Below are 25,491 nucleotides of genomic sequence, written 5' to 3'. Positions count from 1 at the left end.
CTCCGCAGAACGCATTAGTCTATCGCACAAACTAGCCCCCCCTCCCCCGGTAAACCCCACCCTACCACCTTAACTAACACATTTTCTGCAGGAAATTCTGGACAGATAAGCTGACAACAAAGAACACAACAGCTACGGTCTGGGCCTCAAGTCTCTTTTTAGCGCCCTCGTTTTGGCAACGCCTTTTTTGGAATGTGAATGTGTTCCATTTTTATTTTAGCAGATGCTAAAACTGATATAAGCTTTTATCTTTTTGGCACATTATTGTTCCATAACATTCAGCGGTATGCCCTAATGAAATGATACTGTGACCAGACTGATGTGAATATTTCTTTAGGTATCATGGATTCGGGTACTCACTATGGTCCACTAGACTGCATGTACATCCCCCTGGGTGGAGACAGCATGTCGTTTCCTTCAGAGAGGAGGCTGCTAGTTTAACCAGGATGTTCTGTATGTATGTAGTATTCATATCATATATAAGCCTTCATATGACTTTATAATAAACGTACAAAACAGTGATTGTAGTTTATTTCATTTTATTTCATTTATTACAACTCATATTAGACACTTTTAAATCCCTCCCTCCCCCCCTTACAATTTGGTTAGTGAACCTAATACATGATCATTTTCAAGTCAAGAGGCAACCCGTGCTAATGTCATGAGTGCATGCATACAACCTTGGAAATACTCTCTCCCCTCGAGATTACATCATTGCTTGCGATTCCAGAGAATCGAACCCCCCCTCCCCCCTCTATGTGCCTTTGGTAATTCCCCCTTCCAAACCTGACAGGAGAGAGGGAGTGTAAACACAGTGGACACTAGGACCATCTGTCCTCAACACGCCTGCCCCACAGACAGGGAGGAGGGGGCATGGCACACAGGTGCATTGTTCTGCACACTTCTTTAATTGTGGAACTATGTAAACATTAAAAAATATATATACTAATGCACATCATTGTCATCATAATCAAACATTTGTGCTATTCCAAAATTCATTTAGGCAAGTATCCAAAATCACTACTCTTTGATCAGGGCTTGACAATAATTGTTTGCCACCGGAATGTTCTTTTGTGGGATGAGAGGATAAATAGTTAAAAACTAAACAACGTTTTGATCAAATCCCTTGTTTCCTGGTTAAGCAATATGCTTATGAAACATTTTACTGTGACCCAGATCAGAATTTGGTTTCTGTTTGGCCCAGAGTGGGCTAGCGACACAGACAATATAGCTGGCCAGCTGGCTTTGGGGAATGTCAAACCCTTACTGAGGGAGATTGCAGCTTCATGTATCTGTTCAAGTATAATTAGTTACCATCTATAACACCATTATTTTTCCTCACTTGCCCTCCAACATACTTCCAGTAGTATAAATCAATTAGGTTTCCACTTTCCACAGTTAGATTCAAGTGATATTTTGATCCCAGTCCTACTAGTATTCCTATCTCATCTCTAGTGTCCATTTTTCTACAATTAGTTCGGTTTGTTGTTTTGTTTGTAGTCTGTGGGGCCGTGTGTGTGTTTTTCTAAAGTGTATTTTGTTTGTTTGTGTGTGTTGTTTGTAGTGTGTGTGTGTGTGTGGTTCAGAGAGAACCCCATTACTCAAGAGGACTGGAAAGATGTTTTTCTGTGTTATTGCAGCTGCACCTTCCATCTGAGGCTTGCGTTAACGCCTGGCTTCCTCAGGCTCAACACAGCAGAGCCCTCGTCAAACTCAAACTCCAGAGAAGACTCGCTCCCATCTGTGGGGGGGGGGGGGGGGGGGGGGGGAACAGTCACTGTGGGATCACCTCATAACAGTACACACACTCTTCACCAGTCTGAAAGACAGACAAAAACAACTGCTGACAAAACCCAAACACAGATGCTTCTGGTACTGGAGCTGACAGTTCATGAAATCTTATTTGTACTGCCGCTTTAACAAGTCACAGAATGCTTCATAGACACCCTCAGACCAGCACATAACCAAACTACCCCCCAAGGAAGACAGAGGAGCCATTCAGCGAGGTCTCCCCATCTCCAGAGACGGTAGGTGTCCCAGAGTTGTCCCATGACTGACCTTGTGTGGTGAGGGTGACGGCGCTGGGTCTCTGGGCTCCCAGGATGATCACCTTCTCTACCCACGAGGCCGTGGAGAAGACGGACTCAGGGGACAGGGGGCTGCAGGGAGACAGAACCAGAGGTCATCCTACCGTCAGCACAACCAGAGGTCATCCTACCGTCAGCACAACCAGAGGTCATCCTACCGTCAGCACAACCAGAGGTCATCCTACCGTCAGCACAACCAGAGGTCATCCTACCGTCAGCACAACCAGAGGTCATCCTACCGTCAGCACAACCAGAGGTCATCCTACCGTCAGCACAACCAGAGGTCATCCTACCGTCAGCACAACCAGAGGTCATCCTACCGTCAGCACAACCAGAGGTCATCCTACCGTCAGCACAACCAGAGGTCATCCTACCGTCAGCACAACCAGAGGTCATCCTACCGTCAGCACAACCAGAGGTCATCCTACCGTCAGCACAACCAGAGGTCATCCTACCGTCAGCACAACCAGAGGTCATCCTACCGTCAGCACAACCAGAGGTCATCCTACCGTCAGCACAACCAGAGGTCATCCTACCGTCAGCACAACCAGAGGTCATCCTACCGTCAGCACAACCAGAGGTCATCCTACCGTCAGCACAACCAGAGGTCATCCTACCGTCAGCACAACCAGAGGTCATCCTACCGTCAGCACAACCAGAGGTCATCCTACCGTCAGCACAACCAGAGGTCATCCTACCGTCAGCACAACCAGAGGTCATCCTACCGTCAGCACAACCAGAGGTCATCCTACCGTCAGCACAACCAGAGGTCATCCTACCGTCAGCACAACCAGAGGTCATCCTACCGTCAGCACAACCAGAGGTCATCCTACCGTCAGCACAACCAGAGGTCATCCTACCGTCAGCACAACCAGAGGTCATCCTACCGTCAGCACAACCAGAGGTCATCCTACCGTCAGCACAACCAGAGGTCATCCTACCGTCAGCACAACCAGAGGTCATCCTACCGTCAGCACAACCAGAGGTCATCCTACCGTCAGCACAACCAGAGGTCATCCTACCGTCAGCACAACCAGAGGTCATCCTACCGTCAGCACAACCAGAGGTCATCCTACCGTCAGCACAACCAGAGGTCATCCTACCGTCAGCACAACCAGAGGTCATCCTACCGTCAGCACAACCAGAGGTCATCCTACCGTCAGCACAACCAGAGGTCATCCTACCGTCAGCACAACCAGAGGTCATCCTACCGTCAGCACAACCAGAGGTCATCCTACCGTCAGCACAACCAGAGGTCATCCTACCGTCAGCACAACCAGAGGTCATCCTACCGTCAGCACAACCAGAGGTCATCCTACCGTCAGCACAACCAGAGGTCATCCTACCGTCAGCACAACCAGAGGTCATCCTACCGTCAGCACAACCAGAGGTCATCCTACCGTCAGCACAACCAGAGGTCATCCTACCGTCAGCACAACCAGAGGTCATCCTACCGTCAGCACAACCAGAGGTCATCCTACCGTCAGCACAACCAGAGGTCATCCTACCGTCAGCACAACCAGAGGTCATCCTACCGTCAGCACAACCAGAGGTCATCCTACCGTCAGCACAACCAGAGGTCATCCTACCGTCAGCACAACCAGAGGTCATCCTACCGTCAGCACAACCAGAGGTCATCCTACCGTCAGCACAACCAGAGGTCATCCTACCGTCAGCACAACCAGAGGTCATCCTACCGTCAGCACAACCAGAGGTCATCCTACCGTCAGCACAACCAGAGGTCATCCTACCGTCAGCACAACCAGAGGTCATCCTACCGTCAGCACAACCAGAGGAGAACACAGAGGGGGGTATATATACAGTGCAGAAGGCCTGATGCACGGGATGTAATAGGGCCTACCTGGAGGTGATGGTGTGGCTAGCAAAGCTCAGGCGCATGTGGACAAACTGGCGCTCAGTCTGGTATTTGAAGGAGTGGCCATCGTCTATGTAGAGCTCTCCCTCAGCCCTGCCCTACAGCAGAGAGGAAGACCAGGGGTTGGAGAAGAATAGAAGAGTCAAATAGAGCCCTCCCCACACATCCTCACCCCGCTACAAGCCCACCAGACCCTCCCCCTCCCCACACTGGATTTATTGATGTTTTATTTCGTTGTCTTCGATGTTTTTGTTGCATATTTGTTTTACATGAGCTTACTCATTTGGTTTCATTTAATTATGTAGCGCCGTCGGCCCGTGAGGCATTTCCCTACACTGCATGTCTGCAATGTTCTGCTAACGGTGAACTGCCTCAAACTTGAGTAGAGATGAGTACAGTCCAGTCAAGTTCAGTAAACTATCACTTCAGTCATGTCGTAATCTGACAAGTGTTCTCTGTCCTTGGCTACAGTATGTTACTAGTCTTCACACCCACAGCTTGTCTTGTGATAGTAGTTAGATAACACAGGTGTTTACCGTCTTGTGATAGTAGTTAGATAACACAGGTGTTTACCTGTGTGTCCAGGGCCACATAGAGAGTGTAGGGGTCGCTCTCCATGCAGAGTGAAGACCTGCGGACACGGTTCTTCCTGCAGATGATGGACCCTCCTCGCTGGAACGCTGGGATCTGAGGAGGAGAGGGCAGAATGGGACAGGAGCCAGGGGAGAGTTGGGAGAAGAGGAGGTGTTGTCATGGTTGCACTGTGGCTAGTAAATACAGACTGTTCCCCGACTTCCTTGACCAACAAAGCACTGTCAGAACCATGTACTTCTGAATTCCTGCTGTACTTTACATGCACTGTTGTAGAGAGCTCTGGATGAAACACACAACTCTGGACACACAACTCACTGAGCTCATGGTGACGGGGACGTCCAGGTTCTGAGCTCCATGGTGACTCTGGAGCGTGTGCACGTCGTACCAAACCTGCCCGGCAACAAGAAACACAAACAGATCCATGTTAGCAGAAAACTGATCCATGTTAGCAGAAACTCCAGATGTATTCCGCATCAACGGATCTGTATTTTCTACATGCACTATTTGTACGTCACTGTGGATAAAAGTGTCTGTTAAGCAAATGAAATATATAAGGTGAGGTTGTGCTGGTGGACACTTGCCTCTCCTTCCCCAGGAAGGTAAACGGTGACCCCGGACGCCTTCTCGTCTGTTACCGGGTGAACCAGGAGATCCCGACCTGACACAGGGAATCATGAACATTAATGATCACTGTTACATGCGCCTCAGTAGTAATAAACATTTATCCAAGACTCGTCATCACTGTGCTTCACCAGACAGCTTAGATCACGGTGTACACTCAGGAAACCTTCTCCAGCTTCTCACCAATCAGATACTCGTCCTCGATAGAGAATGTAGCCGGTTCCTCAGGATACTCCACCCACAACGGTCTGAAGCACACACAGAGAGAGAGAGAGAGAGAGCGAGCGACCACGAGATAGACAGAGAAAAGTAGAGAGAGAAGGAGATCAGAGACAGAGTGAAAGTGTGAGAGAGGAAGGGGGAACACAACCTTTAATGAACACATTTCATTAACTCGTAGTATTCCCAGTGAGATCTGAGCTGTCCCGTAGGAGTTTGACCTCTGACCTCATGACGGGCTGCCCGCTGCGGTGAGCCTGGTAGAAGCAGAGGTACCAGTAGGGCAGCAGGGCGTATCTCTGGCGCACCGCATCCCGGATCAGAGCCGTGTTCTGGGGGCCGAACAGCCAGGGCTCCCTCCTGGGGGTGTCCAGGTGGGCGTGGGCGCGGAAGAAGGGCTGGTAAGCCCCGGCCTGGTACCAGCGCACCAGCAGCTCCTCCCCGGGGGACTTGAAGAACCCCCCGACGTCAGCTAGGAGGACGCACAGGAGCCAGAGTTACCCACAGGACAATGGGGGGAGCGTGTCGCATTAAGAAATAAGCTTTTCATGAAATGTGTTTTTTTAAATGAAGTATTTATTGACCTTGATCTTAAAATTAAAATAACAAATTAATAAACTTTGATTCTTTTTTTGTAATTTTATTACTATATGCTTTGTAGCACTCAGAGATTGTCTAAATATTGAGTGCATTATAAATATAATTTATTATTATTATTATTATTATTAAGAGGTTCACAGGGTTGGAATCCGAGTCTGACCTCCGCAGAAGGAGATGCCCACCAGCCCCAGGCTGAGACACATGGGGATGGACATCTTCAGGTGGCCCCACTCCGCAGCGTTGTCCCCCGTCCACACCGCCCCTGCAAGGACAGGACCAGACGGCACGCGGCGTTACTGAGGGACGTCAAGACACCTGCTGCACTACAGACCCTGCCAGGACAGGAGCAGCAGCACGCTGCGTTACTGAGGGACGTCAAGACACCTGCTGCACTACAGACCCTGGGATCCCTCCATCTGCAGTCTCATGCTCTCCCACCGAGCCGTACCCACAGCCCAACATGGACACCACAGGGTCATGCACATTTCTCAGACGTGAGAACGTTTGTTTCTACGCAAATAATTGTTGCTTTGTCGTTTCATTGTGTGTGTGTGGGGGGGAAAAGAGCCAAATGTTTTCATGGTGTCAGGTGGAGGTGTGAGTCTGGTACCGTAGCGCTGAGAGCCAGCAAAGAAAGCCCTGGTCAGGACGAACGGTCTCTCCAGGCCTCCAGACCGCTGCACCTGCCCCTCCGCTGTGGCCATGTGCTGGGAGGAGGCAGCAAACAGGAGAGCAGAAAACGACACAGATGGATGGAAAATTAAACGAGTCATTAATTATTCATGAAGCAGGAGGGTTGAGGTAAAGTACCCGGAGCAATAAAGTACAGTCGAGTCATAAAATGTCTGCTCGAATGTATTTCGGATCGATGGACAATGTAGAATAAAGCAAGGAACATCTCCTCTCCTTCTCCCCTTCCCCCCTCCCCAACCATTGCACCCTCCTGACCCCCCCCCCCCTGGGTCCTCCCCCCCCCTCCTGTGAGCCCTGGGCCACCCCCCCCCCCCTCCTGTGAGTCCTGGGTCCTCCTCCCCCTCCTGTGAGCCCTGCCCCCCCCCCCCTCCTGTGAGCCCTGCCCCCCCCCCCCCCCCCTCCTGTGAGCCCTGGGTCCCCCCCCTCCTGTGAGCCCTGCCCCCCCCCCCCCCCTCACCACGTAGAGGCCGTACAGGTTGTGCACGTCCCTGTGCTCCCAAGGGCCGTGCAGGGCGTCCTTGTGCATGGTCACCTCCGGCCCGTTGAACACGGACGGCTCGTTCATGTCGTTCCACGTGAACAGGTTCTCCATGGAACCCTGAGACCACACACACACACACACACACACACACACACACACACACACACACACACACACAGATCTATGAATACATTGTTGTTACGGTTAATGTCCATGCGGCCCTGGACACAGAGGCACGACGGGACAGCAGAAACACACAGATCAGCGTATCATGGGTCATAAAGGTAAATCAGTAGTGAGGGGGCAACCTATCTATCTACTCATCCTTGAAGATTCAGGAGAGTACAAAGATTCCTGAGTGGTGCAACAGAGCACAGACAAGGGGGGGGGGGGGGGGGGGGGGGCGACAGGCTGAGGGCTAAACCAAGAGAGAGAACGAGGAGGTGTGGCTAACCCCCCACCCCCTGCTAGATGTGACAGGATGGACTCACCTCATACTGGTCATATCCAAACATGCTAGCCCACCAGCTCCTCATCTCAGGGTTGGTGAAATCGGGATACCCAGCGTTCCCTAGGAAACAAAATAACACAGTCACTTAGTCTCCAAGGTGAGGAAACTCACCACCACGATCACCACACCCCTAACTCTACCATGCACAAACAAGGTGTTTTATGATGTAGTGTAGAAGACCAGCATGCTTACAGTGTTGTAAAAAGTGTAGTTCTGTCCTCAGAAGACATTGTAATAAATAGCTTACTGGGATAACAATAAGCCACGTAGCATACTGGCCTGGCTTGAGCTAAGAGCCATGCCTACCTGGCCAGCACCAGCCTTCGTAGTCTCCACCATCTTTGTTTTTGATGTAGAAGCCTTTGGAGCGAATCTCAGAGTGGATCTTGTATGCACTGTCCACCTTGATGTGAGGGTCCACTATAGTCACCATCTAGGGAAAGGGGGTTACACAGTTAAACAATACATCTGATGAACAGTATCATCCTGGTACTGACCAATCCAGCATTAAGTTCAGTACAATACTTTTCTAATATGTGGACTCACTGGTGTCTGAGCCTCCTCAAAAAATGATGTACTTCGTGATGTTATTGGCCGGGTTTCCCAGATTTTTTAAGAAGCTTTTAACGCTAAGAGCTTCTTAAGAGCGTTCTAAGAGCATTCTAAGAGCGTTTTAGAGCGCTCTTCAAACGTTCTTAAGAAGCTCTTAGCGTTAAGAGCTTCTTAACAAATCTGGGAAACCCTGGCCATTATATGTTTGTCTGCATGTTGTCTTTTATTCTACGGACCTAGTAAGTGTCTGAAATAATAGCTTATGATGATGATGTGCCTAGCCTCAGTGATCCACCCTCAGGAACGCACCTTGCGTTTGTTGTCCTTGAGCGTCTGCAGCATGTCTTTGGGCCGGGGGAACTTGTTGTTGTCCCAGGTGAAGTAGCGCTTGCCGTCCGTGTGCTCGATGTCCAGCCAGATGAAATCGTACGGGATGTCGTGCTCGTCGAAGCCCCGGTCCACCGCCAACACGTCCTCCTGATCGTTGTAGTTCCAGCGGCACTGGTGGTAGGCCAGAGCAGAGAGAGGAGGAAACGCCTGGGTTCCTAGAGGAGAGACACAGGGTGTTAGCTGGGAGAGGAACACTAGGTGCTTCTGTCTCTCTCTGTGTGTGTGTGTGTGTGTGGTACACTTGTGCTTCTCTGTGTGTGTTCTTCAGTGTGTGGGGAACACCTGTGCTCCACTGTGTGTGTGTGTGTCAGTGTGTGTGTATCAGGGAGTGTGTGTCAGGGAGTGTGTGTGTGTGTCAGGGTGTGTGTGTCAGGGAGTGTGTGTGTGTACCTGTCAAACTAGCGTACTGGGTGAATACGTCAGAGGGCCTGGGCCCCAGCATGATAAACACATCTATGATCCCGCTCTCTGAGATCCACCGCACGTCCGTGTGGGCAGCCTGGCTGGCACCCTGCTCCACGGCAAACAACAACAACACAAGCGGTTACAGCTCCAATCCCATTGTGATTAGCGATAAGTGATTAGCGATAAGTGATTAGCGATAAGTGATTAGCGATAAGTGATTAGCGTTCTGGGAGCGGCAGGACCCACCTGGTCGGCAGGGCTGGAGCGCACGTCCACCCAGGTCTCGGCAGCGTTGAGCCAGAAGAGGCCCATGGTCCTCTGGGCGCTGTGGGACAGCAGGACGGGCACGGCACCATACAGAGCCATGGGGTTGGCCAGCTCGTACTGGAACACGTCCAGGTTGTACAGCCTGTAGGGGTCACCTCCGCTGGAGGACCGGGCCGGAAAAAGGAAGTCAGCACCGGATGGATCACCAAAAATGATCTTTCAACAATACCTGGCAGATGTAATGCGTGCCACAAGATGTAGTGGGCTAGTGGAGGTCTCCGACAGGACATAGTTAAGCTAGTGGATGCTAGCAGTGACGGACTCTGGCGTGACGGATTCTCACTCTGTGTTTTGGAGCTTTAGAGTGTCTGCGTGTTCCGGGATTCCGTAGACGTGCTCCACTCCGGCCAGAGAGAAGTCTAGACTGATGGCGGACGGCCCTGTGGAACACAAGGTTAGAGTGAGATATACATGTTCTGTGTTTGAGAATAATTGAGAAACATTAGGCAGTTGTGAGGGGAGGTGAGGACAGGGATGTGGGATGTACCGTTGGGCTTGCTGTCTGTGTGGGACTTGAAGGTCTCCTCCCACATACCTGGCAGGTCTTCCTCCTCCTCTGCGACCTGAGAATCAAAGGTGAGGTAGTTTAGGTTGGATGACCATCAAACACACATGTACAGGGGTGTGTGTGTGTGTGTGTGTGAAAGAGAGAGAGGGAGGGAAGGAGAGTGGGCGGAGAGATCTAGAACATCTAGAGCTGAAGTCTAGTTTGAGGTCTTAAGTCTTCATCACATTCAATCCACCCTAGCTCCAGCTAGCTCCAGTCTTTGTCTGACCTCCGGAGCGTGGACTGAGCCTGTGCAGTAACTAGTCAGTTCATGGTGTGGGATGATAACATGGGTGTTTCCGTGTATATAAACAAGGTCACAACAAACCTTTTCCTCACTCAGCTTCTCTGTGGTCTCTGTGGTCTCCTCCTCTTCAGTGTCTGCCTGAGTCTTGCTGCATATTTACCAAAACAAATACCGCGGTCACAACCAAGAGCAGACTGGCGTGACAGAATTCAAAAGCAGCTTAATTTTGTGGTGACTGGGAGTTAAGTTTTGAGATTCTGAACATGATCATTGAGGATTGCAGCAAACCTGGAATCAGACCCTATGGCTTTACATTTCAATCTTGTTCACAAGACAGGTTTACAAATCAACCTCCGAACAACTGATTGTGGGTTAACTAGGATTAGGTTTAAACTAAAGCGTGCTTGAATGAATGATGAAGAGTACCTACACACCCCAACTCAGCCTTAGCCAGCTCCTACATACTCAGATATTATTTCTGGTCAAAGATTGTTAGATCAATACACACAAGCAGTGATAAGTTTAATTTAAACTAAATTATTTTACAAAAAATTTAATAATAATAATAATTGGGGTGTTTAGTTCCTCTTTAAGGCTTAAGGGAACTGCTGAACACGGGTGAGAGATAAATTGTTGACAGAAATTTAGCAATTTGATAATTGACTTTGGATTTTTTCTTTCATGCAACATGTGCCGTCCCATTTGGGGCCAACACAATGCTTAATTTCAATGTCTGAAAACGTTCATTTAAAATGATAGAAGAACAAAAGGGGTTATGCATAAAACCGAATCACAAATGTTTTCAATTCATATTCCATCACAGGCAGATGCCTATGGAGCAGTTAGGACCGTGTGCAAAAGAGACAGCACGAAACAGGCAGACTGACAGCAGTTACCTAGAGAACACGCTCCTGATCCTATCCCACATGCTACCGACTGTGCTACTCATTTTGTGAGCAATGCTGGAGCACGCGGCGTGAATAGGAGGAGAGGAAGAGGAGGAGAGGAAGAGAGGAACAGAGGGAGGAAACAGAAGGGGCAAACAGGTCAATAATGAGCGCATCGTTGTTAGGGACAGTTGTCATATTCAAGGTGAAAAGCCTTTGGAGGACTCAAACGTTCCTGAAATCGTACAGAATATTCAAACAATGCAACATCATCCTTTCTAAATACATCCTTATGCCTCTTTAACAAGTAACGATAGAAAAGTATAGTTAAAAGTTTGCATGCATTAAGCTAATCGACAGCACAACACTCTTCTGCGTCGATAACCAAATTCGACTTCTGTCCCCTCTGTTCAACCTGCGAGCGTGCGGACGGAGGCGCGTGCGTGGAGGGTCACGGCCGTGGGAGACTCACGTGTCCTTGCGGTAGCGGAGGTGCTCAAAGGCGAGCAGGCCGCGGGCGTTGAGGGACAGCAGCACCTGTGGCCCCTCCATGATGTCCAGGCGGAAGGGCTGAGCGTTGACGATGACGCGGCGGTCCCCCCCGCCCAGGGACAGAACCACAGCCCCCCGATCCTGCGTCAGCACTGACAAGCTGCGGGGTGGAGAGGAGAGGGGGGGGGGGGGTGCAGCAGGTTAGGGGGGAAAAGAAGAGACTGACATTGTCTGTTTCCATGCCGACCTGGGAAACGGGGGGGGGGGGGGGGGAAACAAACAGGCACGCTCACGGCTCGGTGGGAGGCTCCGCGATCAGGACGTCGGGCACCTCGAAGCGAGGCTTGATGGGTTTGAGCTCGTTGATCTTGACCCGGGTCATGTTCCCCTGGAGCCTGTACAGCTCCAGCAACAGACGCACCTGCGGATCACAGCGTTTACATTTCGCTGTCAGGTCACAGCGTTTACGTTTCGCTCTCACAGAGGTCACAACGTTTACGTTTCTCTGTCACAGAGTACAGTTCTCAAACTGTGGGATGTGAAAGCCACAGGGCTGTCAAACAGGAAGTACTCTGCTGTAGAAAGAGGATAAGATTGTAATGGTAGAGGGAGCCTGGAATGTTTTTCCAGTTTCAAAGAGGAACCTGACTTGAAAGGTTTGAAAAGCACTGCAATGATAAGGTGCATAATAAGAAAATATGGAATCTGACAAATCTGTGAGCTTCTCCATTTCAAACTCAACACGGGAGAAACTTTAAAATGATATATATATTCTCCTTCTAAAGTGTCTGCAGAAACCCACAATAACCAGGGAAATGTTGAAGCTGCAGTTGGCTTGGTGTCTGACCTTGTTGTTGTCATTGATGAGCTGCAGAGTGAGACGAGAGTCACTGAGCTGCAGGGTCTCCAGCAGAGCTCTGTATGGGGACTGGGCCGGCTTCATGCCTCTCAGACGACTGCACGGAGCGAGGGAGGGGAACGGGGGAGAGAGGGAGAAAGAGGGAGGGAGACAGAGAGAGAGAGAGAGAGAGAGAGAGAGAGAGGGAGACAGAGGGAGAGAGAGATAGAGAGAGAGAGAAAGGGAGAGAGAGAGAGAGAGGGAGCGAGAAACAGAGAGAGAGGGAAAGGGGGAGACAGAGAGAGAGAGCGAGAGAGTGTGAGAGAGAGAGAGAGAGAGAGAGAGAGAGAGAGAGAGAGAGAGAGAGAGAGAGAGAGAGAGAGAGAGAGGGGGGGGGGGGAAGGGAGAGACAGAGAGAGGGCGAGAGAGAGGGGAGACAGAGAGAGGGAGAGGGTGGGATGGATGGACATGGAGAGAGAAAGGGAGGGATGGAGGTTGAGAGAAGTGGGGATGGATGGAGGGGGAGGGAGGGAGGTAGGATGGATGGAGAGGGTGAGGGGTAGGATGGATGTAGAGGGTGAGGGGTAAAGAGAGATGGAGGGAGAAAGACCACTTCATGAAACTACAGTAGGGTAGTTCACTGGACACGAGAGCCAACTCAGTTTATTCCTAATACCTGCCTAATTAAACATAATTCCAACTAGGTCCACTTTTTAGTCTTAACCTAAATAATTCACTGAAAACCAGACATTACCTTTCCATTTGTCTTACTGTATATAACACTAGGCCATTCTGAACAATAAAATGGACATGGCAAGCATACGTCACACAATCACATTGACATTCACCTGCAGAAGGAACTTTGGTTACATGTCTTGAAGTTTCCTCGGTCCACAGCTTGGGTGAAGCTGAGGATCACTGAGATCAACAGAACGAGAGGTATGTCCATCCTGAAAGAGGTGCGAGGAGAAAAATTGGCAAGACTTCAAGAGAGGAGACATTTTAGCAATAGGCTATGGAAGGAATCTAGATTAACTTAACAGGATAGCTTATTGAAACCCTGTGTTGATTGGTGATTTTAACATGCCGTGTAGCTTGCAATAGTTAATGTTTTCAAGAAACAAGTGTGTGCATTTGGGAGTGACACTGACACAGTGACAACCAGAGGCATGATTAGCATAAGCAGCTAGCTTTCCAGCGCGCTAGCCAGCAATAACTTGTTCTTAAGGAGTTGTTTGTTACCTGCAAAACGCATATTAAGGCATACACATTTCGAGAAGGACACACAAACACTACAGATGTATAGCGCTATCCCTTAGCTAGCTGTATCGTAACGATAATTTGTTTTTAAATAGACTTTTGAATAAACTGGATAGACAACTACCTCTGTGTAAAGCACGCCATCTTGGTTGCACTTGACTCGTACGCCCAGTGCAAAATGTAGTCACGTGGTCAAATCAGAGCGCTGTAGTTCAGTGGACCCAAATAACTTATACTTTTTATTCTCTTTGGTGGACGTCAAACTGGACAAACTACGCTTCCTGCATGAATTACAAACCAGTTTACGTTTTCAGCAAGATCCAAAATCCTGATTGTGTTCAAGAAACTGTATGTAGGCCTACATGTTCTGCAATTGTATTTAATTTGTAAACATATATTATAAACAGCTCTACAAATAAAGTGCATTATTATTATTATTATTATTATTAATATTATTACACCTTTGAAGGGTGGGTTTAATCATCCTAAGTAATTCACCTTAAAAAGCAAGCGATTGGTGGTATTTTTTTTATCCGTAAGGAGCTCCGAGGTACTCACTCGGGTCAAAGATCACATAGGCCTATTAGCTATAAATAAATACGGTGACGATCCGATTAGTGTGATCTCTATCAGTTAGGCTATACATGCAACATCTAAACATTATAATGGTAACCTGCGGCAGCTCCCTGCTTGTCAGCGAGGGTCTGGAGTGTCTTTACAGCAAGATATGAACTATATTACGAGGGATGAGAAAGCACATCACAAAAAGGCTTCTCGATGGTGTAACAGAAGAACATTGTGTGCTATAACAGGTTTCATCAATGGTAAAGTGGCGAAGATATCTGACATTGTCTTTCATCTGTACGAACTGTAATGTCATTGTCCCCAAAATGGTAAGTCAACATAAAGAAAAAATGCAATTAATAATCGCTTCAGGTCCGGTTGTCTTGGAGCTGGTTAGTTTTCATTATCTTTTGGTGTTGTTTTGGTTGTCACATTTGAAGCGTAAAGGCAATGAAAATAATCACGCTTAATTGTATTAGTACGACTGTATTATACGTTTGAATAGTTTACTTGGTTATTAGGCCATATCTGATCATGTATTATGCTTATTTGACGGAGCCCGAGCCTGGCGATCTGATTGAGATATTCCGGGGGACATATCAGCACTGGGCTTTGTATCTTGGCGAAGGTGACATCATCCACCTGTGTCCTCCTAGTAAGTAGTGGGAGGACACTCCGTTTACTACACCTTGAAAAATGTTTTAACCCCATGCATAATAATGGTCACATTGAATGTGCCATTTCAGAAAGTGAAGTGATTATGTTTTCATAAATTGTTACGCTCATGTCATGCCAATTTATAAGGTGTTTATAGGTGTTCATGTTAACATTGCAAACATATTCCATGCCTACATTTTATGAGGTGTTCATAATTACATTTTCACTTTTTAAAATAACCTGGGCGTTCTCAATCCTTAATGTGATCTCCGTCTGCTCCCTGTTCATCCCTCTGATCCTGACGTGTAAGCTGAGGCTGCCGACGCTGGTCTTCGGAGCCTGATGTCTGTGCTGTGTGACCGGGCCGTGGTGACCAGGGAAGGCCTGGTGGAGGTGGTGGGGCAGAGCAGGTTCCACGTCAACAACCAGCTGGACAGTAAACACAAGCCCCGCAAAGTGTGCGCTATCCTGAGGGACGCTCACAGCCTGCTGGGTCTGGAGATGCCCTACTGCATCCTGAGAGGGAACTGCGAACATTTTGTCACTCAGCTGAGATACGGGCAGGCGGAGTCCCAACAGGTGCATTGAATACTTATACTTACTTAAATAATGACATTTAAACACCAACGAATTTGATGGTTTTGAATACACTTCTTTAAAATTGAAACATTCATTTTTTCTTGTAAAAAAAATCTAATCTAAAAATCAAAGGTTCGGAAATTCAGGTTAATTAAATTTTAACAGTAAAATTCAGACCCCCCCTCAAAATTTAAAAAGATTAATAATAATAATAATATTTATTCAGAAATGTTCAATTTCTAAACATTATGTCACTGATTTGCTTCCATAAAATCTCCCCTTGTATGTCAACGTGGATATTTTGTTTTCGCAGATTCATTATGCTGTTGGTGTCGGTGTTGGGACAGTGGCTGTTGGTATGAAGGCACTAACTGCAGCTTCAAACTTATCTTGCATCAGAACAATAGAACAATAGAGAAACCTTCTAGCGTTCTAACAGGACTCATTGGAAACCCTGAATGTGCCTCATTCAAGATTTACAGACAATACAGTTTAGCCACAGAGCAAACTACTGTAGCTGACTTTCATGTTATGAGACTGCACTCGTCAGATGAGACTAAGTGCCTATACTTATGGCCTGTGTATGTTTGTCTCACAAGGACCCAGTGAGTGGATGTAATGCCTTGCAGCAGTGTTGGTTACTGACTTGATACATCAACACAATATGTAAACCCAAATCCCAAAATTATGTATTTCATTCATGTAAAAAATTGAATTATTTTTCGATGTATTAAACATGATTGTCTTGGTGATAAAGTGTACTAACACTGTAACTAGTTGTAACAACTAAAATAATAAGATAATGAAAAGAATAAATAAACAGTTTTGAAATTGAAAATCAAGATAATTGGTTCTTAATTTGTCATGTCTCATGTGATGTCATAGTTGAATATGATGTTTGAAAATTCCATTGTTGGTTTTTGTCAAATCTAGTTGTTCTTTACCTGAGCTGGAAGTGCTCAGCTGTTTCTCCAGACATGGAGACCATACTGGAATCAGAGCCTCTAGCAGTCTACAACATGGACAACAATCAATATGGAACGATTTCAAAACATAAGAATGTAAACTGTATTATGGTTTTGTATTTGTCTGAATGAAACATGTATGAATTATGCTAAAGTATCATAGAACACAATTACTGGACATATTAAACTGTAATTTACAAGTTAATATAAATGTATGTAACTCCATACCCTATTGGGATTGTCAGACATTTAGTTGAAATGCATCTGGTTGTTTTATGGCTTTTCAGGACGGCTGGTGGATTGTGAAGGAGTGGCTGCTGTCTCTATCGGTTTCTAAACGAGGATTGTACATCTTTATGTCTCTGCTGCTCTTCATGTTCCAGCTGATCCTGCTGGGCGTTGATATGATCCTGCATTTTGTCATCAAAGACCTTAGTTTTTCCAGCCATAACCATACAGAGGCCATATTGGTGAGCTCACCTCTTCTCTCTTTGACCAAAATAGATAGGAAAGTATTGCACTGCTTTTCTATTGCTTTATTTGAGATCATTTCATTAAATGTATGAGTAATTGTTATATATTTATATCAATCACATTGTAAGACTAACTATTAAATCCTTCAATTATATGATGAATTCCTCTGGTTCCTGCCTGCAGGTGTTCCTGGTAGTCAGTTTCTACTGGTCCCTGTTGGGTTCTGTGTATTCCCTTCAAGCAGGATATCGCAAGATGGGGTTCTATGCCCTTCTCTCAGTCTGTAAATAACGTTCCCTGCTTGCTCACTGATATTCTTATCTTTATCACCTAGGTGATACTCTGTTAATTTCTCTTAATGGCTGCTACCATGCTTCAACCTCTGCTCTTTCTTAGTCTTGAACCTGGCGATGTTCATCACTCGGTTCTGTTACGAGTTCATCACGATCCAGTACAGAAAACAGGAGTTCTGAGACAGCAATAAATAGACTTCCTACTTCCTCTGAAGAACGGACATTTGAATAGACTGCTCATTAATGCCCTGGGCGAGAGGCTGTAGTGAACTGACAAAAATTCATGAAAAGATGTGGTGTAACTCAAACCATTAAAGTCCTCAGAAGGACTGTTGTTTATTTGGAAAGTAATGTGAGTGGTACAGTAAAATAAAACGTAACTTCTCATTTTAACACAATCCACCACTCCAAAAGCACCAATCTCTCACAGGAACTTGGTAGTTTGACACCAACTGTCACCAGTAGCAATCAAGAGTCAGAATCGGAGTCAGATGGCTGAACGGTGAGGGAGTTGGGCTAGTAAACAGAAGGTTGCCGGATGGATTCCCTGCCGTGCCAAATTACATTGTGTCCTGGGGCAAGGCACTTCACCCTACTTACCTCGGGGGGAATGTCCCTGTACTTACTGTAATTCACTCTGGATAAGAGCGTCTGCTAAATGACTAAATGTAAAATGTAAGAGAAGAAACTGATTTCCACCTGTGTTTGTCAAAATATTAAAAAAAGGGGAAAACATGGGCAAAGTAAAATTAATTCTGTTCTTGATTTAAAAGATGCCTCAAACAGAATCTCCTTGTGGTTTACAATCAAAACGGACCGACAACAGTGTACAAACCCATCATTTTCATGAAATGAAAAATAGATAAGAAAAAGGTTGCGATCTGAAAAATAAAAAAGGTAGACTACTATATGTGCAGAAAGCAGTTATTGTTCCAACCTGATTTAATTTTCGGTCAAAAACACACACACACACTCAATTTCTTCTTTCATTCAATTTCTTATTTACATATGTGTGGAATTAATGAAAAGACTAAACATTTGCTGAGTTAGATGCAGTGTTGTCCTTCCAGTTAAACCCAAACCACAGTCTCACCACCAAACAAATAACTACAGCTAAATGAGCCAACAGATTCATATTTATAACAGATCACTGTTTGTTGGGGTTGTGGTAATAATGAACTCATTAAGTTATGACAATTACCCCATACATCTGCCTATAGTTTCATAGATAGAATACAATGTCTATGAAAAAGTGTATATTTATCACCTCCTCACCAACCCATTTTCACTCAAAAACAGTTGGAAAGATATGGATCTGCTAAAATAAGTTGTTTTAAATGGTTTCGGCAAATGCAAACACCCCAAAACCGTTATACATATATATATTAATTCTGTCCAGTATATGCATAGGGAATTAGCATCTGCCAAATCCAAACAAAAGGACAAGTGTTTTCAACTACTAAAACTTCCCAGTGCAGATCGCTCCATTTCATTCTCACGCTCGAGTCCAGGAGAAGATCTGACCGTCGAACTCGCCTAGTCCCAAGTACATTGTCCAGATCCTCGTTGCCTGTAGGGGTGCGTGTGTGACACCAGGGGGCGCTGCTCAGTTCTTCCCCACGCGGATGTTAGGGTTCAGGAGAGGATCCAAGTTGGGGTCTGAGTCAGCAGAGGCTCGCCCCAGTTTAGCCATGATGATGATGAGGGTGAAGAAGCCCAGGACCCCCACCAGGAGGATCATGAACACCCTCTGCTTCCACGACAAGGATGTCTTCTTTGAACCCGTTCGGTTCCTGAATGAGTACATTATTTGATCAGAATATTGGTTTTATTTGACCATGTAAATTTACACAAACACGGAATTTACTGTGGCCGGGAGGTGCCAACAATAAACATATACGGATCTTCAATCAAAAGTATAAAAGTACAGTATTCTAACTAATCCTAGGAACTAACAATCTAAATTATTGCACAGGTTACATTAAAAATTGTAAATTATAAATAAAATATATACAAATAAAATATTAAATTGTATATATTTTAAAATTGTATTTAGCAGAAGCTTTTATCCAAAGGAACGTAAAGAGGAGGAGTTTGTCAAATGTATTAGTAATTAACGACTTTATAATAAAACACAATCAAATATTATACACATTGATGTCTCTAATACAGGGGTGGCCAACCCTGGTCCTCGAGAGCCTCAGTCCTGCATGTTTTAGATGTTTCCCTGCTCCAGCACACCTGATTCAAATGAATGGTCGTTATCCAAGCCTGAGAATGACCGTTCATTTGAATCAGGTGTGCTGGAGCAGGGAAACATCTAAAAGATGCAGGACTGAGGCTCTCTAGGACCAGGGTTGGCCACCCCTAATCCCTAACCACCGTTGGCATCATTAGATTATATTACTTACTTGAGAATCTGTGCAAACCAACTCAAGGCAGGTCTTCGCCGATACTTGTCATCATCAAAGTCAATCTGTGTCACGGAGCTATGAGCAGATTCACGGGTGTCGTAGATCTTTCTGGGTGAAGATACTGGATGGACAAACACCAAGTAGCACACACAACCATCAGCTGAGAAGGATACAGTATATTTGTAAAAAAAAACTGCAGCGGTTATGAGGAATATCAGTTACATCAGCTAAAAAGTATCTCTAGAACTTCTGATATAGTTAAGAAATCAAGCCTCTATACAGATATCTGACGTAAAATACAGATTGATCATGAGTAACATACAGAGTCCCTAATGAAAATAAAATATCATAATAATAATAATCCCTCACCAGCATGTATTGTGATGGTGTCACTGGTAGGTGCAGTGGCCATGCTGGCCACAGAGTGTTCCTGTGTCACCAGACTTCCGTTGTTGTTTAGAAGGCGTTCCTGCTCCTCCTGTGCAGGAGGTGGCGCTGGGGTGGGGGCCGGGCTGGGCTCCGGGCTGTAGGACTGGGTGGGGTAAGCTTCACTCGGCTCTGGGGCTGTAGCTGTGGTAGAATAAGAATGGATAGTAGAAGAAGAAGATAAACCTATGTTGCAGTAACCACCTGTGAAAATCCTAAATAAGCATTTTATAACAGTCGCATTGAGGCAACGCACGGGGTCTTTCTAAACAGGGAGAAGTAGAAAAAACACAAGAAGAAACTCACCATCAAATGTAGACCAGTCAGCATAATTTGTGACATCGTTCGACGAGCTGTCTTCGAATCCTCCCTCTGGCTCCTCAATCTATCCGACAGACAGTAAAAACACGACACAATCAAATACCGAAAACATCCGACAGCCAACGACAACACGCTTCGCCTGTCTAGGCCCCAGCCCTCACCAGCGGAAGGCCCAGTCCTGCTCGGGCCCAGTTGACGGAGGACAGCTGCTCCCTCAGTGTGTCAGCTACTGGGCTTGCCAGGTTGGAAGGGGGGAACACGGGCCCCTGGCAGCTGGGGCACTGGTACCCTGCTGGAGCAGTGTGCAGGGGCAGCCGTGCCGCCTGGTCATGAAGGCACGCCCAGTGGAACACATCTTTGAAAGGCAGAAGAAGCGTGGAGACAGAGTTGTTATGTTTGCCATTTTGTTATTATTTTATGGGTGACGTTATTTTCTGTTATTACATTTACATGTAGTCCTTTAGCAGATGCTCTTATCCAGAGCAATTATTATATCATGTATTTTATAATATTATATTGTTATATATTATTTGATATGTACATTGTGCAAAATACAAAACCACATCTCAGCTACCAGGTATGGTGTAACAAAAATTAAAGCTCAGCTACAGTGCAATAATAACATAGTACTGTGCAGCAATAACAAGCAGTGACTGTGACTTACCGTAGCAGACTAACCGGACAGTGTCCTGGTCGATCAGAGGATTATTACACAGACGACAGTTGGGGTTGTAATCACTGTCCTGAAGCCACTGGAGGTAGGACTGCACTATACACTAATGGCCAGATAGGAAAACACGGAACACACATACGTTAAATATGGCAAATGCGAGTGTACATTTAAAGGACACAGCTGGTTTTAACTTGACCAACATTTAATTTGGCCGCATTATTAATACTGGTTTAATTTCCTACTGACCTTATTGTGATTTGAAACCAGGCAGTGCTCACACACGTTCACACGATGTTCAAAACAGAATAGGTTGGTGACCTTCCTTTTCGGACACTTGCACAGACCCATGGTCTGTCTTTGGTGCTAGCTACAGTAGCAAAAAGACAGAATCATGATTTATAATCAAACCATACATATGATATACAAAGTAAATCTGAAAAGCGACAAGGCAGATAACAATTCAAAGGAATATTCACAACCATAGCTTGTTAACTACATAATCAGCTGTTAGTAGAGTTGTTAGTAAAGCTAGCTAGCTAGCTAGAGCTACGTACTGTACCTAGCAATTCCATAAAAATTGCATAGCTAAGTAGCTAGCTACCTGTGTGTCACCCAGGTTATCTACACGGTTCCTCAGAGTTTCCAAGGACGGCGTACAACGGTAATTTATCGTAGCAAGAATGTCTAAAAAAATAGCTTAACAGCTAGCAAATGCTCTAAGAAACAGTTCTCCCAGCCAGATACGAATATTTTGCCACGTCTCTTCCGGGCACAGTCGCGATGCTATGATGTCATACGTTTCCAGACGGATGTTTATGATGTAACAGGCTAGGGAACAAGGAAGTGACAACCTTGTAACCTGCTATCTAGCTACATACCAGTGCAGTTTGCATACTGTATAAACGACAATAAAGTTAGTTTCTAAAAATGGCAGTTAGCGCAGTTCATCTAGAATCGGATGCTTTTTTGGTGTGCATGAATCATGCATTAAGTACCGAGAAGGAAGAAGTAATGGGACTCTGTATCGGGGAGGTAATGTTAGCTAGCCAACTCTTGATACTGTTTGATGGCTAGCTAGCTATGATTATGAAGAAAAAAATTGCCATGAAATGCAGTTCATTGACTTTGAGACTGCATTTCTCTGTATTTATTTTTCTTATGGATGTGTGGTTAGCTAAAGCTATGTAGCTAACTTACTTCAAACATGAAACAGCTCTCTAGTTAGCCATGTTATTGATAGCTCTATCTTGTTACAAACATGAAGATTGTTGTTTGTGCAGTAAAACAGATCACTGCTACCTACCCCAATTCACTATTGGTGACCCACTGATTTCAAGACTTTAGTTCAAACAGACACGTTCACCATAACTCGTCCACAGATCGCTACTTGTACCAAGCTTCTTAAGACATGCCTTTACATGTCCAACAGGTGGACACCAACCGCATTGTACACATTCATTCTGTGATTATCCTTCGTCGTTCGGACAAGAGGAAGGACCGTGTAGAAATCTCACCCGAGCAGCTGTCAGCAGCTTCCACAGAAGCAGAGATATCCTTTATTAGATTTTTGACTGACTTGAAAATATTAAGATGTTGATTGTGGGCTTTAGGTGAGTGTAAACTTGAGACAAATTCGATCAATTCTAAAAAGTGTGCGCCTCCCTTTCTGTGTCTAGTTCATCTAACAGTAAAAATACATTTAACCTACATTTGTATCAACCCTTTTTTCTTAACAAGAGCTACAGGTTAGCAGAGATGACTGGACGACCCATGCGCGTTGTCGGTTGGTACCACTCTCACCCCCACATTACTGTGTGGCCATCCCATGTAGGTAAGCATCGTCTCATGATTCTAGCTCTGCGGTTGCGGACTCTTGGTATACGTCATGTCCGGTTGTTGGAAAAAGAAGACTGCCTCTAACGGACTGTTTGTAACAGATGTGAGGACGCAGGCGATGTACCAGATGATGGATCAGGGCTTCGTGGGCCTGATATTCTCCTGTTTCATAGAAGATAAGAACACCAAAGTAAGGACTGAATAATTACTTTTTAAACGTCAACAAAAATAAACTTGGGAGTTCTACACAAAGGTGCTCAAGCTACATCTTTAATTTTCTATGACCCTCTATTTTATCGTCTTTTAACCATGTAAGACTGGACGAGTACTGTACACCTGCTTCCAGTCTGTGCAAGCTCAGAAAGGCTCAGAGTACGTAGCATTTTCATTATCATTAAATAAGGTAGTCAAATAAGGCAGTTTCTTAGTTGCCTGTGCATAAAATTACTGATCAACATCCATGTTCTGTGTCCCTATAGTTACGAGAGAATTGAGATCCCTATTCACGTGGTTCCTCATGAAGCCATTGGGAAAGTGTGCCTAGAATCAGCGGTGGAATTACCCAGAATCCTGTGCCAGGAAGAACAGGACACGTACAGGAAGATTCACAGGTACATAGCCACATTCTGAGAGGTTATGAGCGTGTTCTCATGTGAGTTGTGATACACAGACACTGTGTAAAGGCTGCGGAGGTCTGGGTTACTGGTAATTGTAGTTTTTCTACTCTTATTTTTTTCCCTTTTGCAGCTTAACTCACCTGGATCCAATTACAAAAATTCACAACGGCTCAGGTACAGGAAGTTTTGTTGTTCCTGTATATGAAATATGATGTTGTTTCACTGTGCCTTATAACACAGACTTCTTTGGCAGTAACAACTGTAATACTGGTAGAACTTCCAGTCCTTGGTTGTCTCTTGTATTTAATACAATAATTGTTCTACATTGCTCTGGATAAAACCATCTACTAAACAAACATCTTCATCCTTAAATATCTACATGTTCTCTGTGCATGTCCTCCAGTGTTCACTAAGAACTTGTGCAGTCAGATGTCAGCCGTGAGCGGCCCCCTGCTGCAGTGGCTGGAGGATCGTCTGGAGCAGAACAAGCAGAGCATCCTGGAGCTGCAGCACGAGAAGGACAGACTCACACACGAGCTGGCGGCCATGTGAGGAAGAGGAGGAGGTGGGAGGAGGGGGAGAGAGGGGGGGTGGAGGAGGAGGAGGGAGGAGGGGGAGGAGAGGAGGGGCGGAGGAGGAGGAGGGGGGGAGGGAGGAGGAGAGGGGGGGTGGCGGAGGAGGGGGGGAGGGAGGAGGAAAGGGGGGAAGAGGGGGGAGGAGAGAAGGGGAGGAGGAGGAGAAGGTAGGGGGTAGATGAGGGATGAGGAGGGGGTGAAGGAGGAGGAGGGGGAGGGGGGGGGGAAGGAGGAGGGGAGGAGAAGGAGGAGGAGGAGGAGGGGGGGGGGAAGGAGGAGGAGGAGGAGGGGGGGGGAAGGAGGAGGAGGAGGGGGGGGGGAGGAGGAGGAGGAGGGGGGGGGGGTAAGTGAGGAGTTAAAGGAGGAGAAGGAACAATACACGCTTCCTCAGACATAGTGCCAATAAACTGTTGATCAAGTACTGAAGAGGCCTCCTCACTGTGAGGTGAAGATGGCAGAGAAGGACTAATGAGACTCCATGCTCTATAAACACATCTGACATCTGTTTTCAGTGTGATGCTGAATTGTTTATTTGTCTCCTCAGAACACAATGTAATTACGTGGTTTCTCACTGGTTCAGTAGCATGATGGATGTCATAGTTAGATGTTAGTCCTTATTGAAGGATGATACGATAAGAAAGAATTCCCTCAGAAACTGTATATTGCCAATTCTTAAGAGATGAATAGTTATTGTACTTAACTTTTTGTTCTTTCTTTCTTAAAATGACAAAGGCCTCCTGTTAAGTCAATTGAAATGCTTGTGTATACATATTGTTGTATTTATTTATTTTCTTTAAAACACGTTTTTGGTTATGCCCTGTCAATGATCTCCCTTTGTCCATTCAAAGTTTACCGGTCATGATTATGTTTCTTGTTGTTTGTTCGGAGGAGTATAACGTTTTTGTAGATGTAGATATTTTCGGGCTGATTTACAGTTTTTAAATTGTCAACTGATGCACCACCAATTCCAGGTCTTGGATACATCACATCTCTTGACATGTCTCAAAATATATCTGATACAGATGATTAAACGAAGGACTGTGACCCTTTTCTTAACCAAAACATGTTTAATGTTTTGGTTGCTCTGTTTGGTTGTCTAGTTGTCTGTGTACTGTACAAGGCGTTAAGAGGTTGGAAAGAGATATGCTCTCTGAGAAGAGTCTCATCTGAACATTTCTGTCAGTGTTGCTATAGGAACAGCTGTGCCCATGATTGTGGTTGAATATTCAGGCTGCGTCATGGCAACGGTGCTCTCAGTCAGAGAGGGAGAGAGAGAGAGAGAGAGAGAGAGAGTAATTTCCTGAGAGACACATCTTCATTATGGTGTTTTTGAGCGATATCTCACAATGCTAAATTGCCTGTAGATAGGTAAATTAGTTCCATGTGTATTTTTGAGGAAATAAGAATTCCTGTTGGAATCATTTGTCAAAATGTGAAAAGCCCGTTCAAATCTAACGACACAATTTATTC

The 25,491-nt window shown here is 45.8% G+C and overlaps 4 protein-coding genes across 8 annotated transcripts; 2 read left to right on the top strand and 2 right to left on the bottom strand.

Annotated features, from left to right (window-relative positions):
* Positions 1–593: 593 nt before the first annotated feature.
* LOC124467727 (neutral alpha-glucosidase AB-like) lies at positions 594–13,795 on the bottom strand. Of its 3 annotated transcripts, none has more exons than XM_047020118.1 (25): positions 13,752–13,795; positions 13,216–13,317; positions 12,377–12,485; positions 11,823–11,950; positions 11,510–11,689; positions 11,047–11,112; positions 10,232–10,298; positions 9,844–9,919; positions 9,640–9,736; positions 9,276–9,456; positions 9,015–9,135; positions 8,544–8,779; positions 7,989–8,115; positions 7,663–7,742; positions 7,148–7,288; positions 6,608–6,704; positions 6,158–6,259; positions 5,626–5,869; positions 5,362–5,426; positions 5,139–5,215; positions 4,873–4,947; positions 4,537–4,650; positions 3,949–4,061; positions 2,059–2,159; positions 594–1,741 (listed from the first exon to the last, which is right to left on the bottom strand). In XM_047020118.1, the coding sequence occupies exons 1-25, from the start codon at positions 13,769–13,771 to the stop codon at positions 1,632–1,634; spliced, it is 2,829 nt and encodes a 942-aa protein (XP_046876074.1). In that variant the 5' UTR covers positions 13,772–13,795; the 3' UTR covers positions 594–1,631. The 3 variants fall into 3 exon arrangements, with proteins under 3 accessions (XP_046876074.1, XP_046876075.1, XP_046876076.1); XM_047020119.1 differs by lacking the exon at positions 13,752–13,795 and adding an exon at positions 13,610–13,731; XM_047020120.1 differs by lacking the exon at positions 11,047–11,112.
* Positions 13,796–14,286: 491 nt separating this feature from the next.
* LOC124468107 (phospholipase A and acyltransferase 3-like) lies at positions 14,287–16,261 on the top strand. The gene is made up of 3 exons (XM_047020686.1): positions 14,287–14,846; positions 15,159–15,427; positions 15,741–16,261. Exons 1-3 carry the CDS (start codon positions 14,726–14,728, stop codon positions 15,840–15,842), a joined length of 492 nt encoding a protein of 163 aa, XP_046876642.1. The 5' UTR covers positions 14,287–14,725; the 3' UTR covers positions 15,843–16,261.
* A 1,875-nt stretch (positions 16,262–18,136) lies between these two features.
* zfpl1 (zinc finger protein-like 1) lies at positions 18,137–22,368 on the bottom strand. Of its 3 annotated transcripts, none has more exons than XM_047020238.1 (8): positions 22,297–22,368; positions 21,240–21,360; positions 20,985–21,096; positions 20,482–20,675; positions 20,306–20,384; positions 19,943–20,143; positions 19,571–19,694; positions 18,137–18,952 (listed from the first exon to the last, which is right to left on the bottom strand). In XM_047020238.1, the coding sequence occupies exons 2-8, from the start codon at positions 21,339–21,341 to the stop codon at positions 18,766–18,768; spliced, it is 999 nt and encodes a 332-aa protein (XP_046876194.1). In that variant the 5' UTR covers positions 21,342–21,360; positions 22,297–22,368; the 3' UTR covers positions 18,137–18,765. The 3 variants fall into 3 exon arrangements, with proteins under 3 accessions (XP_046876194.1, XP_046876193.1, XP_046876192.1); XM_047020237.1 differs by lacking the exon at positions 22,297–22,368 and adding an exon at positions 21,553–21,774; XM_047020236.1 differs by lacking the exon at positions 22,297–22,368 and adding an exon at positions 21,595–21,774.
* Positions 21,807–24,018, top strand: brcc3 (BRCA1/BRCA2-containing complex, subunit 3). The gene is made up of 8 exons (XM_047020239.1): positions 21,807–22,025; positions 22,423–22,542; positions 22,737–22,824; positions 22,931–23,019; positions 23,146–23,201; positions 23,309–23,440; positions 23,577–23,620; positions 23,850–24,018. Exons 1-8 carry the CDS (start codon positions 21,921–21,923, stop codon positions 23,996–23,998), a joined length of 783 nt encoding a protein of 260 aa, XP_046876195.1. The 5' UTR covers positions 21,807–21,920; the 3' UTR covers positions 23,999–24,018.
* The last annotated feature ends 1,473 nt before the right edge of the window (positions 24,019–25,491 follow it).

The sequence above is a fragment of the Hypomesus transpacificus genome, chromosome 5 (genome assembly GCF_021917145.1).
Source record: "Hypomesus transpacificus isolate Combined female chromosome 5, fHypTra1, whole genome shotgun sequence".
NCBI classification, from domain to species: Eukaryota; Metazoa; Chordata; class Actinopteri; order Osmeriformes; family Osmeridae; genus Hypomesus; species Hypomesus transpacificus.
This window is presented reverse-complemented; position numbering and strand designations above follow the sequence as displayed.

Bases quoted from the DNA above. Each gene is read 5' to 3' on its own strand.
- LOC124467727 (XM_047020118.1), bottom strand. From the start codon at position 13,771: ATGGCGTGCTTTACACAGAG. The intron at 11,113-11,509 runs GTGAGTCTCCCA...CGCGTGCTCCAG, and splicing joins CTCCGCTACCGCAAGGACAC to CATTGCTCACAAAATGAGTA. The intron at 5,427-5,625 runs GTCAGAGGTCAA...TGTGTGCTTCAG, and splicing joins AGCGGGCAGCCCGTCATGAG to ACCGTTGTGGGTGGAGTATC.
- LOC124468107 (XM_047020686.1), top strand. From the start codon at position 14,726: ATGTATTATGCTTATTTGACGGAGCCCGAGCCTGGCGATCTGATTGAG. The intron at 14,847-15,158 runs GTAAGTAGTGGG...CTGACGTGTAAG, and splicing joins CATCCACCTGTGTCCTCCTA to CTGAGGCTGCCGACGCTGGT. The intron at 15,428-15,740 runs GTGCATTGAATA...TTGTTTTCGCAG, and splicing joins GGCAGGCGGAGTCCCAACAG to ATTCATTATGCTGTTGGTGT.
- zfpl1 (XM_047020238.1), bottom strand. From the start codon at position 21,341: ATGGGTCTGTGCAAGTGTCCGAAAAGGAAGGTCACCAACCTATTCTGT. The intron at 19,695-19,942 runs GTGAGGGATTAT...TTGTCCATCCAG, and splicing joins CACCATCACAATACATGCTG to TATCTTCACCCAGAAAGATC. The intron at 18,953-19,570 runs GTAAGTAATATA...GTACTCATTCAG, and splicing joins TGGTTTGCACAGATTCTCAA to GAACCGAACGGGTTCAAAGA.
- brcc3 (XM_047020239.1), top strand. From the start codon at position 21,921: ATGGCAGTTAGCGCAGTTCATCTAGAATCGGATGCTTTTTTGGTGTGC. The intron at 22,026-22,422 runs GTAATGTTAGCT...CATGTCCAACAG, and splicing joins TGGGACTCTGTATCGGGGAG to GTGGACACCAACCGCATTGT. The intron at 23,621-23,849 runs GTACAGGAAGTT...CATGTCCTCCAG, and splicing joins AAAAATTCACAACGGCTCAG to TGTTCACTAAGAACTTGTGC.